Source organism: Myxocyprinus asiaticus, chromosome 50, assembly GCF_019703515.2.
Source record: "Myxocyprinus asiaticus isolate MX2 ecotype Aquarium Trade chromosome 50, UBuf_Myxa_2, whole genome shotgun sequence".
Taxonomy (NCBI): domain Eukaryota; kingdom Metazoa; phylum Chordata; class Actinopteri; order Cypriniformes; family Catostomidae; genus Myxocyprinus; species Myxocyprinus asiaticus.
In genome coordinates this window covers 8,329,565-8,342,674 of record NC_059393.1, presented here as the reverse complement: position 1 = coordinate 8,342,674, position 13,110 = coordinate 8,329,565, and the positions used below count along the sequence as shown (strand labels likewise).

The window sequence follows — 13,110 nt, the reverse complement described above, 5'->3', positions numbered from 1 at the left end:
GTCAAGAGTACATGTCTGCAAATTCTAGGAAATGGGATGCTACTTTGAAGATGCTAAAATAAAACACAGTTTTGATTTATTTTGGATAACATAATTCCCATATTTCCATTTCTATTATTCCATAGTTGTGATGACTTTACTATTATTCTAAAATGTGAAAAACAAACTATAATAAAGAATGAGTAAGTGTTTCAAAACCTTTGACCGGTAGTATATATATAAAACATGTTTAAAATGATTTATATTAACATGAGATGAAGACTGTAGACATATCAGTCTTAGAAAAAGCTGCTTTATTCGACATATGGTGCCGGATGCACATTCATGAGCACCGCAATGTTGAGATCACATGACCAACCAAATATTACTCGCATTACCGTGATAATACCCTGAAATTGGTTGTGAAATAAATGTTTAATTGCATAGTATATGATGGGTACAGAGAGCGAAAGTAGTGTATTTGTGTCATGTTGGAATGATCGGATTAAGAGCACCGAATTGCTCTTATACAGCCTTATACTGGGACATGTTGATTATGAACAAACAGAACGATCGAGCCATGTTGTTCATGAACTAATTGACTGAACGAGGCATTCTGTTTGTGAACGAACTGAACAAACGAGACAAGTTGTATGTGAACGAACTGAACAAACAAGGCATTTTGTTAATGAGCAAACTAGGACATGTCATTTAAGAACAAACTGAATGAATTCAGACATGTAATGATTGAACTAACGACTAGTGACATATAATTGGCAAACTAACAAGCCATGTCATGTGTGAACAAAATGAACAAATTGGGAGATGTTGTTTTTGAACAAACTGAAAGAATGTGGCATGTTGTTCATAAACAAACTAGGGCATTTAGTTTCTGAACAAACAAAATTGAACAATTTTGCATGTTAGCTTCTTGTTAGTGTCACAGTCTGTCTCTATCATGTTCTTCAAGGACTCTTATTTTGAAGTTTTCCCCTGCACTACATTTCCCAGAATTCACTGCCCTAATCACTTCCATCTGTTCATCGTCATCCTCACCTGCCTTCCATTCCCTCATTAATTTTCTGTGTATAAATACTCTCTAGTTTTGTTCAGTCATTTGTCAGTCCTTGAAGTGTTGCATTGAGTTTATGAAGTGCTACACTGAGTTTATGAAGTGTTGCATTGAGTTAATGAAGTGTATTGCTAAAGTGTTTCCTTGTTGTTATTTTGTGAAGTTAGTTCCATTGTTTTTTCTACTCCAGTGTTTGTTCCACTCCAGCGTTTATAATTAAAGTATTTAAAGATTCTACTCCTGCGTCTCCCCTCTTCCTCTTCCACTCCTAGACACCATTGTTACAGAAGGACTGACCCTACAAAATATGGATATATTTTCCTGTTCCTCCTAACGTCTTCCTCTACTCCAGTGATCCCACTAATCCTCTTCTCCTATAAAGCCTCACCTCGATGAGCACATCACTGAGCATGGAGCCAACAGAGTTATTCTTGGAGCTGTTCAGGCAGGATCTTCCCCTCTTGGAATACACAATCAAGTTCCTTCACCTCACTGCTTCGACATCAGTACCGGATATATACTTCAAGCCCATTTATGGAATGGGTTTAAACTTCCACAGACCCACTGCATTTCTGGAGGTGGAAGATCTTCCCTTGGTGAATTACATCTTAGCCACCCTGAATATCCTTTACCCTTCACTCTCTTCACGTTTAATACTGGAGTTGACCTCTTCCACAGCCCCTGTCTCCGTGCCTTCCAAGGCCCTTATTTCCAAGGTAACTCCTCTCCATACAATTCCACTAAATAATTTTTGGGGGGGCTCATCCTCTCCAGCTTCCAGTGGTCGATTCCCTGCCGCAGTCAGCGGTAGCGACCACGGAAGTTGCATTCCCCACATATGCTGTGGTGGGAACCCCGGGCCACAACCCATGCCCATGCCGGCCACGGTTAACAAGCCAGTGCCCATGCCGGCCACGGTTAACGAGCCAGTGCCATGCCTCCCATGGCTATGCCTTCCATGTCTCCACCCCTTGAGCCTTTCCTGGCTCCGCCTCCCACGTCTCCACCTTCCACAGCTCCGCCACCAGAGTCTCCCACGGCTCCTCCTTCCTCAGCTCTGCCTCCCTTGGCTCCGCCCTCAGACTCTTCCTCGGCTCCACCCTCAGAGTCTTCCACGGCTTCGCCTGTTCCCCAGAGTCTCCTTCTACAGCGGTTCTGCCTCCTGACTCAGTCCTTGCCTGAAAAATGCAACCTCCGAATTGCATTCGTCTGATTATGCGAACGTGATTAGTTGCTGATTTAATGCAGGGCCCAATCCCAGGTCTTCCATGCTGCTGACGCAATGTGCTTCCGGTTGCACTACAAGGAAAGATAAACATGCTGGAGCCGGTGCAAAAATGTCTGACAGGAGATGCCCTTGTCAGTGAGTCTCTGAAATATGTCGTCTTCCCATGTGATCATGTTGTATAGTCTTGCCACATCTTCCCACCCAAATAGGCTTGGCCTGTGTTTTCCACAACTCGGAGTGGCAACAACAATAAAAGCAATACTAAAGTTCATGTTTGTTTACATCTGTGATGATCATTGAATTGGGGGCACGTGTTTCTGCATGAGTTTGTTTGTTTGGATGGACTTCACAGTTGGGTAATGTGTTATACCTAGAATTTGTTCAAATTTTTTAAGTCATGTAGTGTAATCTAACCTTTAGTCATTTCAGGTCAACAACAATTGCATCACTTCCAGAGCAACATGCTTATCTATTTTAACCTAAATTTAAAAGGTTGACATTATTGGGGGTTTCTCAGCAGGGCCTAGAAATGATCTTTCCGGCACATCAAAGTGTTTCTGTTAATAATTTTTGTCTTTAATAATTGCCATTTAATTATCTTTCACATCAAAGACCATCAAACATTATCATTATCAAAGATGTGTAATGTGGTAATTATTTTAATAGTCTCTAAGACAAGACAGCTATTTCATTTGATACCAAATACACAATGCAAAATTATTTCATTGTTAAATTCTCTAACACACTGTGACGAGGAGGGTGGCGTGGCCGGAGGATGCACGCCCTGCGCTAAGTTACCCAATCAGCGGGAGAGAGATAAAAGTAGGAGCCGGAGATGCGAGAGAGAGAGAGAGAGAGAAAGAAAGACGCACGAAGATGTATGTGCGTGCGTCGTTGTTTATGTTGAAAATCTTCGTCAGTGTTTTATTAAAAGTCTTGTGATTGTTAATCCGGTTCCTGCTTCCTCCTTTCCCGACCAAACAAGAGGCTTGTCTGCTACACTGGTGCCGAAACTCGGGACTGGAGGAAGACGCGCCAACAGAAAGCCCTCACCACTGATGGAGGATCGCGACGCCGAGGAAAGTTTGGTTAGATGGTACTGGAGCGGTCCGCCAGGAGGCGGAGGAACCTCTACCCTCCACCAGGAAGCGGAGGAGCTGTTGCTGTCTGCAAGAGGATGGAGGACCCGCTGCCACCTGCCGGGAGGCGGAGGAGCCCCTGCCGTCCGCCATGATGCGAAATCCAGTGCCATCGTCCGACATCGTGGAGGATCGCATGGACAGCTGGCTGAGGACCGAATGCTGCCATGGTTGGGAACTGGAGTTTTTTTTCTTTTCCAGAGGTTTCCCCGGCCTGAACTGGGCGGTGGGGGTATGTGACGAGGAGTAGGGCATGGCCAGGCCAAGAGGATGCATGCCCGGCACTGAGTTAACCAATCAGTGGGAGAGAGCTAAAAGGAGGAGCTAGTGATGCCAGAGAGGGAGGGAGAGAGAGAGAAAGAGAGAGAGAGAGAGAGAGAGAGATATGCATGAAGCTGTGTGTATGTACGTCATTGTTTGTTGAAAGTCTTCATCAGTGTTTTATTAAAAGTCTTGTGATTGTTAATCCGGTTCCTGCTTCCTCCTTTCCCGACCAAACAAGAGGCTTGTCTGCCACACACACCATAATTAATTGAACAACAAAGCTACTGGGTAATTGTACAGTACATTATGTAGAAACTCAACTGATGTTGTGCTCCATTAGAAATCATTTTAAGTGGTTTAAAAAAAAAAAAACAGCCTTTCGACAGGTTCACGAGCTGTATAACGACTCTGTCTCATGTTGTGTGGCAAGGAAGCTTATCTCTAATCTCATACCTTCAGTTTATTTTGTAGTCCCTCAACCATCTAATCTCATACCTTCTGTTTATTTTGTAGTCCCCCAACCGTCTAATCTCATACCTTCAGTTTATTTTGTAGTCCCCCAACCGTCTCTCTCTCCTTTATGTATTTCTGTAATCTTTGAAGGATGGCTGACTAGCTAGTCATCTGATGAATAAACCTCAGCCACATCAAACGCTTCCGTTGAGGTAGGGGAATTGTGCTTGAAAAGCTTAAAACTGAAAACTGGATCTGCCACACAAATAAATCAAGCTCAGCTTCCCAGGTAATGTCCTATTTGAGAAGTGTTGTGTAACAGGTCCTACAGATTGGGTTGCCTAGATGATTTCAGACTGATCTCACTGAAAAATTGGCAACAGGAGGTCAAATTTTTTTGTCTGCTAAAATATGCTTTCCGAATTTCCTAACTGCCCCCAGTGGCTGAGGTTTGAACAACATGCAAGTCTTATGCAAATGCAAGACATGAGCAAACGGTATATGAATAAAACATTTGAGTATTAATTACATTACACAAACCCTAACAGTACTGAGATCAAAACCATGTTTTTTCACTCATTACTTTTAATAGATTTGAGGTGAAGGACCCAGCCCATCCAATTTTTGGAAACATTTGAGTAGTAATTACATTAATATACTCCTAACCCTAAACCTAACCCTAACAGTAGTGAAAACATTAAGTTGTTTGACGAATGCAATTTTATTTCCTGTGTTGAAGTATTTTTCTGGCCCCAGGACAGTTCCAGCTCTTCAACCTCTTTTATTGTTGATCTTATCCATGTTGTTGGGACCAAGATTGTTGGGGACCATATGTGAAAGTCATTGAAAAAAACAAAAAAACAAACAAAAAAAAACATTATTTGAGTATCCTTAATGTTGCAGAGGGACATTTCCTGGAAAAGAAATAATGTCTATATCTGCTATAACTTTATTTCTTCAATATGTTAGGAGAATACTAACATATCGTCACTGTCCAATGAAAAACACGTATCTCCACTTTTGGCAATTTGGCTTTTTAACGCAGACGGAATGCGCCGAATGACCTCTTCCTACTGTTTCAACTGTGCATCGAAATAACCAATGAAAAGATGTTTAATCAGGCTATCTGTTTAACAAGTATATCCATTGGCCTTGAGAAGTATCAATCAAAACCGCATATGTCCCGCCCTTATGTTTTGAAGAGAGTCAACTAATTTACCTCAGCTGTCCAGCTGAAGTGTTGTGAAGAGTTTGCCTACATCGTGATCTCTCTGTAATTTCCCTGAAATCCAAAGCCATTCATGCACACACAGTGTCAGGTGGCTTTAAAAAGTAGACTATACCAGCCATATAGATTTACAGATTTCCATATTTGTGAAAGCATGAGTGAAAGCTAATTCTGACAGTTTATGCATTAGACCCGGAAAGTGTGTCTCGAAACCGAACTGTCCTCTAAACAGCCGGACTAGAAACCCTAGTCATGCAACTGATTTCGACCTAAAATAGTAAGTGAAATATCAGATTATATCCAAAAATACATTCTCTAGCAATCGATAACCTACCAACTGAGTTCTGGGAACACGAACAGTTAGACTCGAGTCTATAACTGAACTTGCTCCATTGGCTCCCATGATAAGAAAACCCTGTATTTCCATGTTTGCTAACCAATATCCATGTAAGTCCAATTAAAATATTGAACAGTTCACTAACAGATGTGTAATGATAGAATTCTATTTATGGTGCTGAAGGTGATTAATTGTGTTATTTTTTATTCATTTTGTTTGATTGTTTATGAGAAAAAGTTTTTCCATGCTCTTGATTTTTTATTTATTTTATTTATTTTTATTTTTTTGGAGGTACGTGCCTTTCATCAGACAGCGACGATATAGGTGGTCACAAAGCTTATAGACATGGACTAAATGCCACAAAACTACCATCTGTATTGAATGGGGTCTTTAAAAGATTACCTCATAATCTTTTAGAGTTTTTATTGGTGTACTTAGGCATCATGGGGATTGTTATTGCAAAGCAGTTGTCACAGAAGTAGCCTGAAATATTTAGACATTCACAATTCCGAATATAGAGCAGGAACTGGGACCACGTGGGAAAAAAATCCCATTCACATTCTGATTGGGTTTTGATTTTCTCCATGAAGTCAGTTTGAGCACAATTAAATTTTGATATGGTATTAATGTTTAAGACCAGCATTTCACGAAGCATTATTTGCACTGAGATTACAAGGAGACCTTATGCGAGCCATATGCTGATTACTCAGTTAGACCCTGCTGGAGTTTTACCCAACAATCATTGGCCAATATGTAGTCCCCAGGAATTAAACTGCACATATTTCTTAACTGGTTTTGCTTCATGGCCCAAATTTCACATTGGACATGTGGTGATAATCAAAAAACTTTATTGTACAAAAATAACAAAAATGTCCTTAAGATACAACATTGAAATGTATAAATATTATCATGAACTACTATTTGCAAAATGATAAACTTGACATAGACTGAATAGGAAAACTGACAATTTTGGTTTCTAAATGTCTCTTCAGTTTTGATGGTTTTGTGCTATTGGCAGCCAATAATTCACAGCATAAAACTCATTGTGGTTGCACAAACCATGTATATCCTCACTTCTACTGAACCTGTATATAATGTAGTCTGGGTCATCAATTCTTGTAACTTTTTGTAGTTTTGTTCATGGTTGTATGGAACTACCTAATATGGCCTCCATCCACAATGTGACACATGAATTTGCACCAAAATTCTGTAGAGTTTGATTGGATGCACAGCCTTTCACATTAACATTAAAATATATGGGAATCATTTTTTCCTGACTTTTGAAAAAGCTAATTAGCCTATTTAATATTCCTATCCTTATGATGCATGATTAAAGACTTAGGTGCATTTTATTATTTGCATTCAGCATTTGGAGGCAAAAGTGAATAAAACTAATATTGAAGAGAATATACAGTAGCTATATGGACATTAGTAACATTTGGTCTATTTTATTAAAGGGGTCATGACATGAGAAGTCAAATGTTTCTTGATCTTTTGACACATAAGAGTTCATTGTACTATACAAACATACTGTAAGCCTACTTTACCTTGTCACTTCTGTAGCCACACCCAGTAGTGGTGAGCAGTGAGATGGCAAGGAGAGAACAGGTCAGTCAAGAGCAGAGAGCCAATCATAACTGTAGCCGTTTAATGTCAAGACTTAAAGGAGAAGGAGCACCAAATCTGAGTGTTTCTTACAGAGCATCAGAATGAGGGTGGAAAAAATACTTATTTTTTTTTTTTTTTTTTTTTTTACAAATGTGACTCTTTCTGTGCAAAAAAACAAACCAGTTTTTTTTTTTTTTTTTTTTTTTTACCAGTATTATAAGTGAACCTCAAGGAACATATTAAAATAATACCAAAAAAAAGGCATGTCTTGACCCCTTTAAATTCTGTTCTCTGCCTATTGGTATGTTGTTGTTGTTTTATATGAATGAATGGAACACTGTGTTGTTTTGTAGTTGGAATAAATATGCCTTCATAAAGGTTAAATATGCCCCTGAAAATCAATTCCACATGGCAAAAATTGCACCTTAATAAAAACGTTGTCATTTCTGACTCTGTCTGCGACCCATTTTTAGGTTGCAACTCACCAGTTTTATCACTGATTGATTTATATTTTTCATAACATATATTTAATGAACTTGGAAACCAACAATGTGTCACTTAATGAGTAATTTTATAGTATTAAAGTTCTCAAACAATTTTGTAGCTCATATAATATAACCACTATGGACTATTTTCTAATGTGGATCTTATCTGAATTTTCACCATACATTTGACTAAGAATGAGAGACATTAAGCTACAAAGGCAGATGGACAGAAGGAGAGGACGGGGGAAGATACTCCCCATAAATCAGGGGCTTTTAGTCACTGATGTCAGAGGGGCATGTTGATGGCTTGCAAGGGAAAAGAGGCACAGAACGCAACTGATTTAGGGGGCAGAACCACAGAACAGAATCGCTCTGGTGAAGAGGACAGAGGCTCACAGTCTGTATCTGGAGCTGATTAGTGTCATTGTTGGTATCTGTCTAAAAGGTGTCCAGGCATAGACCTGGCGTAACAGCTGCTGAGAGGGAAAGGAATGCCCACTTCCTTTTGGCATTCACATTTGTGTCCTTTCAAATATGGTGCATGCAAACTTTTTTGGTGGCTTATTTCAATAAATGGTTTTGGAGGACTGGGCAAGGAGTTTGGAGTTCTGAAAGTTAGAGCATGTCTACATAGTACATTGAACTCTTTATTTCAAAAGATCAGTGCATTTGTTCCTTTTATGAGGCCTTTTAAAACTTTATTTTGGTTTAGAAAAACTCCCTCTAAAGTGAGTTTCATAGAGTGGAGTCTTATAAAGTCAACATGACAACTTAAATGATTCTAAGTTCAGTCATGTACATGGTGCAAGCCGATGGGTCCTTTGAACGTGTAATCTGTTAGCCAATCAGCCTGCGCACTCTCTCAGTGTCTAAAATTGTAATTGCCTCAGTTGTTTGCAGGTAATCCGGTTTCACTCCAGCACGCTTCACTGCAGTTTTCTCTCTGAAACCCTCCTCCTCACCAGCAGCGCTTGTCTAGATCTGCTTCAGAGGGATTGTATGTACAGTATGTCTAATTGTGCAGCAGCAGAAGGGTAAGCAGATTAAGTCACCCAAGACCAAACCTACCAACTTGTCATTTCCATTTCAACACTTTACATTTATTCAGAGAGTTTGTATTACTAAACTTCCGTAATGTGACCTATTTTCATGCAAAACAGTACAGTGTGTTCAAATAGAGAAACTGTAGGGTGCAACTAGATTTTATCCATCAGAAACTGATTGGAATTTTTAAAAATTAGAGGGCTTTGAAATAAGCAAACAAGGAAATTCATTTCTGGTTTTCTTTCTAATAAATTGATTCACAATAAGTCCAGGCACATGCATTAAGAAATAAATAGGGACAATTTTGAATTCAGGGTGACTTTAAGTTGAATATTTGATGGCAGAATGGCTGGATTCGATCACTTAATCAGGCTGGTGGAATCGCATTTATTGGATTTAATATAAACTGATTAAATACTGAAACGATGGCCTGAATATAACAAATAAGACATACAGAGTCCTTTACATTCAGAATGAATTCCTTTCATTCAGCTCAAGATTTACATTCGTGTGAAGGAAATCAAAGGCAAATCCAAAAATCTGCAGGGCAGGAGGGATGGTACAGCCCCACTCGGCAAAAAGACAGCTTGAGTAGAGTTACGGAGAGAGAGTGTGTCTGTTCCCATGAGTGTGTGTCAGTGAGACTACACACACACACATAGCTGTAGCGAGTGATCAGACAGAAGGACGCTTCTGTTGCCTGCATAACTGTGATTCCTGGTCTGTGTGTGTGCTTGAACCGAACAAGCAACATGCTCTGTGGGCTCCGACGAGAGGTAAAGAACAGCTTTGGTGAGAATTGCTCTTTTTTGGCTTGGAATACTGAGACTTAAGCATGATTGCATGTAAACTGAATATTTTTTTTTTATTTTTTTTATTTTTTTAATAGATGTGTCTGTGAGTTCAGTCTCAACCACTTGCAAATGTGAGATGAGGTCATCCAAAGTTCGTCACTTGTGACAATGTCACTTTTTTTATTTTTATGGTCTATTTATTCTTCTCATTTGGAATAGGTTGGTTCTTCATAAATTCTTAAATGTTTGAGGATATAGTTCACAAAAAAAAAAAAAAAAAAAAACCTCACCCCTATGTTGTTTCAAACCCATGTTACTTACTGTCTTCTGTGGATCACAAAAGGAGATGCTATACAGTACATATTAATCTCAGTCGCCATTCACTTTCATTGCATTTTCCAAAAAAAAAAACTAAAAAAAAGGTGAATGGTGACTGGTGACTGAAGCTGATCTCCTTTTGTGTTCCACAGAAGAAAGAATGTTATACAGTTTTGAAACAATAACAATAATTTAAATTGTTGGGTGAACTGTCCATTTAAGAGCTTTATGGGCATGTTGTGTTAGAACGATTTAATTGGTGATTTAATAGATTGAAGAATAGTTTTTCTTCTACAGGTAGGGCACATTACAAACCCAACAAGTTTCTGAAGAATATATGGTATCTTGTATAATGTGTTCTTGCACATATATATATATTTTTTTATATTAAACATGCTTTATTTGATGGTATACATGCTATTTATTGTCATTATAAATAGCATATTCATTTTAGAATAATAATCTTTTTAGTAAAATGTGTACTACAAAAAGTACTATGCTGTTGTCATGTTTTCTGGACATGATACAGAAATGCATTAAATAATAATAATAATAATAATAATACATATATTTTATATAGCGCCTTTCTTGAACCCAAGGTCGCTTTACATGAGAGCAAATACATGAAATACAGCAACTAATTAAATGAAACCTCATGTTTTAATGACCCTTCCCTCCTGATTACCATAAAAAGACCTCAAACAAAATATATGAAATAATATTTTATCAAATAATAATAAAAATTATAATTATTATAATTATTATTTAATTTGTTATTATTTAAATTGTAAAATATTTATACAGCATGGTAGTATTTGTTATACTGCCTTTATATAAATAATAATAATAATAATAATAATAATAATAATAAAATAAAAAAAATACAACAATTTCACTGTAAATTTTCACAGTAATATATACAGTGAAAAACAATTAAAATATCTAAAGAATATTCAAAAGTAAAACATCTGGACACATCATGGTATAAAGAATTAAGGGGGGAAATATGCTTAATTTTTATAAAAATAATGTCACAAAGCCAGTTTTCAAATTTCTTAATAGCATCATGCAAAATAAAATTTCTTATCTTTTACTTTTCATTTTAGGGTGACAAATTTACCTGGCATGTTCAGTACTGTGGTATCCTTTGAATTACCTTTGAGTGTGTAAATACAGTAAGTAAATGGTAACGGATGGTTTCTCAGGAAACCTGTTTGAAATAGTCATTTTTGCAGTTCGGTAGAGGCACAGAAATGACATACTTTATATATTGCATAATTAATGCAGAAATCTCACTCCATCTCTATAAATTCTAATCACTGTTTCATGCGTTTAAATTGATATAACAATCACATGTACGTAGATTCCCATTGTGAACATTTTCCTGCTTATGAATGACGCCATGTTTTGAGTAGAAAATTATATTTATGGGCTCCACTGAGTGAATCAGGGTACGATGATCTAATGAAGAGCAGCAGAGGAAATCGTCACGCAACACAGCTCAGTCTAATGTTCTCCCAGCGGGGGCCAGATGCGAGGAGAGGGTGTGTGTGTGTGCACGCATGCTAGTAATGATGCTTACACACTAGATGAGCAGAAGAGAGAGAGATAAAGAGACTGTATCAGTGATAAGCATACTTTGCTATTCCTATTACTTGATTTGCCATACAGCACACACACACACACTGCCGAACCTCTACTGCTAGATTCTGCTCTCATAATCCTGTGAACAGCAATTACAATCTTGTAAAACATCTTATCTCCCAAAAATCTGATATAATAATCTGAATGTTTTATGAGCATGGGGTGGGAGATGTGGAGAACTTTGTCATTGATGGTTGATCCAATTATGCAGAAATCTGCAAAGTTTTAAGGATGCAGATTCTGTATCGGTTTTGGAATCATCTATCTGCACACCCTTCTGTTTTATTTTTCCTCCGTATGGTCTGAAACATTTGTTTAACAGTGTCTCCCATATTCACTGAGATTATGTCTTAGTTTAAGAGTACATCAGTAAAAGATATTTCTTCAGATAAAAAAAAAAAAAAAAAAACCTGTTTTCTAGATGTGTCATGAATAAAATAGCATTGAGTGAGATCGCAGTGACAGAATCCAAATTTGGCAGATGGTTTGATAAGACATGTTTGCTTGCAAGATCTTGGTGGGTGATTCGCAGGCTAAGATCTGTGGACTATGCACTTTCTGTGCTGATTGTGAAGGAAAATCTTTTTTTTTTTAAATCTTCGGAAATACTTGGATTTTACAATAAATAAATGTACAATAAATGTTAAGCTCAATCGACAGCATTTGTGGCATAGTGTTGATTACAACAAAAATTCATTTAAACTCGTACTTACTGTTATTTCGGAAAAAACAAAAAATTGGGTTCCAGTGAGGCACTTACAATGGAAGTGAATTAGGCCAATACGTAAACGTTAAAATACTCACTGTTTCAAATATATAGCCACAAGACGTAAACAATATGCGTGTTAACATGATTTTAGTATGATAAAATCTCTTACCAACCTTTTCTGTGGAATGATAAAAGGCCAATGAAAATTGGTGAGTGGTATTTGCATGCCACTCCCCCGGACATACGGGTATAAAAGGAGCTGGTATGCAACCACTCATTCAGGATTTATGAATGAGTGGTTGCATACGACATGTGTCGATGTAGTGACACTGGGGTGTCCCTATACAAAATGCCGCAACTGGCTGAACTGTGTTACGTGAACTGGTGGTGTGTGATGGGCAGACAACTGTGTGTCTCATAGCCAGCGCACCAGGCCAACACGTAACCTCCCCCAAGGGGAGGACACCGCGGAGACCACACCTCGCCCAAAGATGGGGGGGGGGGGGTATTTAAGTGGAAAATACGTCACATGGTCTTGCCGACCATGTGGAGAAGTCTCATGGTAGATCCTACCCAACGGGGGAGGAGTTACTACAAACATGGAGACTGTGGCAGAGGGGGCTCTGCCCAAGGAAGACGCAGCTTGCCAACAAGGAAACGAATTAGCGGAAGATATACATCGCATGCGGTTACCTTACAGGGAACCGCCACATGCGGAGCACCTACCCCAGAACAGGGCTCTTAGTTAGCACGTGTACTGGGACTCGACTGCCACAGGGCTCAGAGGAAGTCAACCAAGGAACATAGT

General features: G+C 38.5%; 1 protein-coding gene across 2 annotated transcripts in view; it reads left to right on the top strand.

The window, feature by feature from the left end:
- The window catches only part of LOC127438670 (glutamate receptor-interacting protein 2-like), a 195,109-nt gene that overhangs the window by 90,531 nt on the left and 91,468 nt on the right, over positions 1-13,110 (top strand). The window contains exon 1 of one of the 2 annotated variants that reach the window (XM_051694408.1): positions 9,575-9,629. The exons of the other annotated variant lie outside the window; for it this stretch is intronic. Coding sequence (XP_051550368.1) covers positions 9,590-9,629 — 40 coding nt within the window. The 5' untranslated portion in view covers positions 9,575-9,589. Of the gene's footprint in view, positions 1-9,574; positions 9,630-13,110 lie in introns of those variants that run through there. 2 annotated transcript variants of the gene reach the window in all.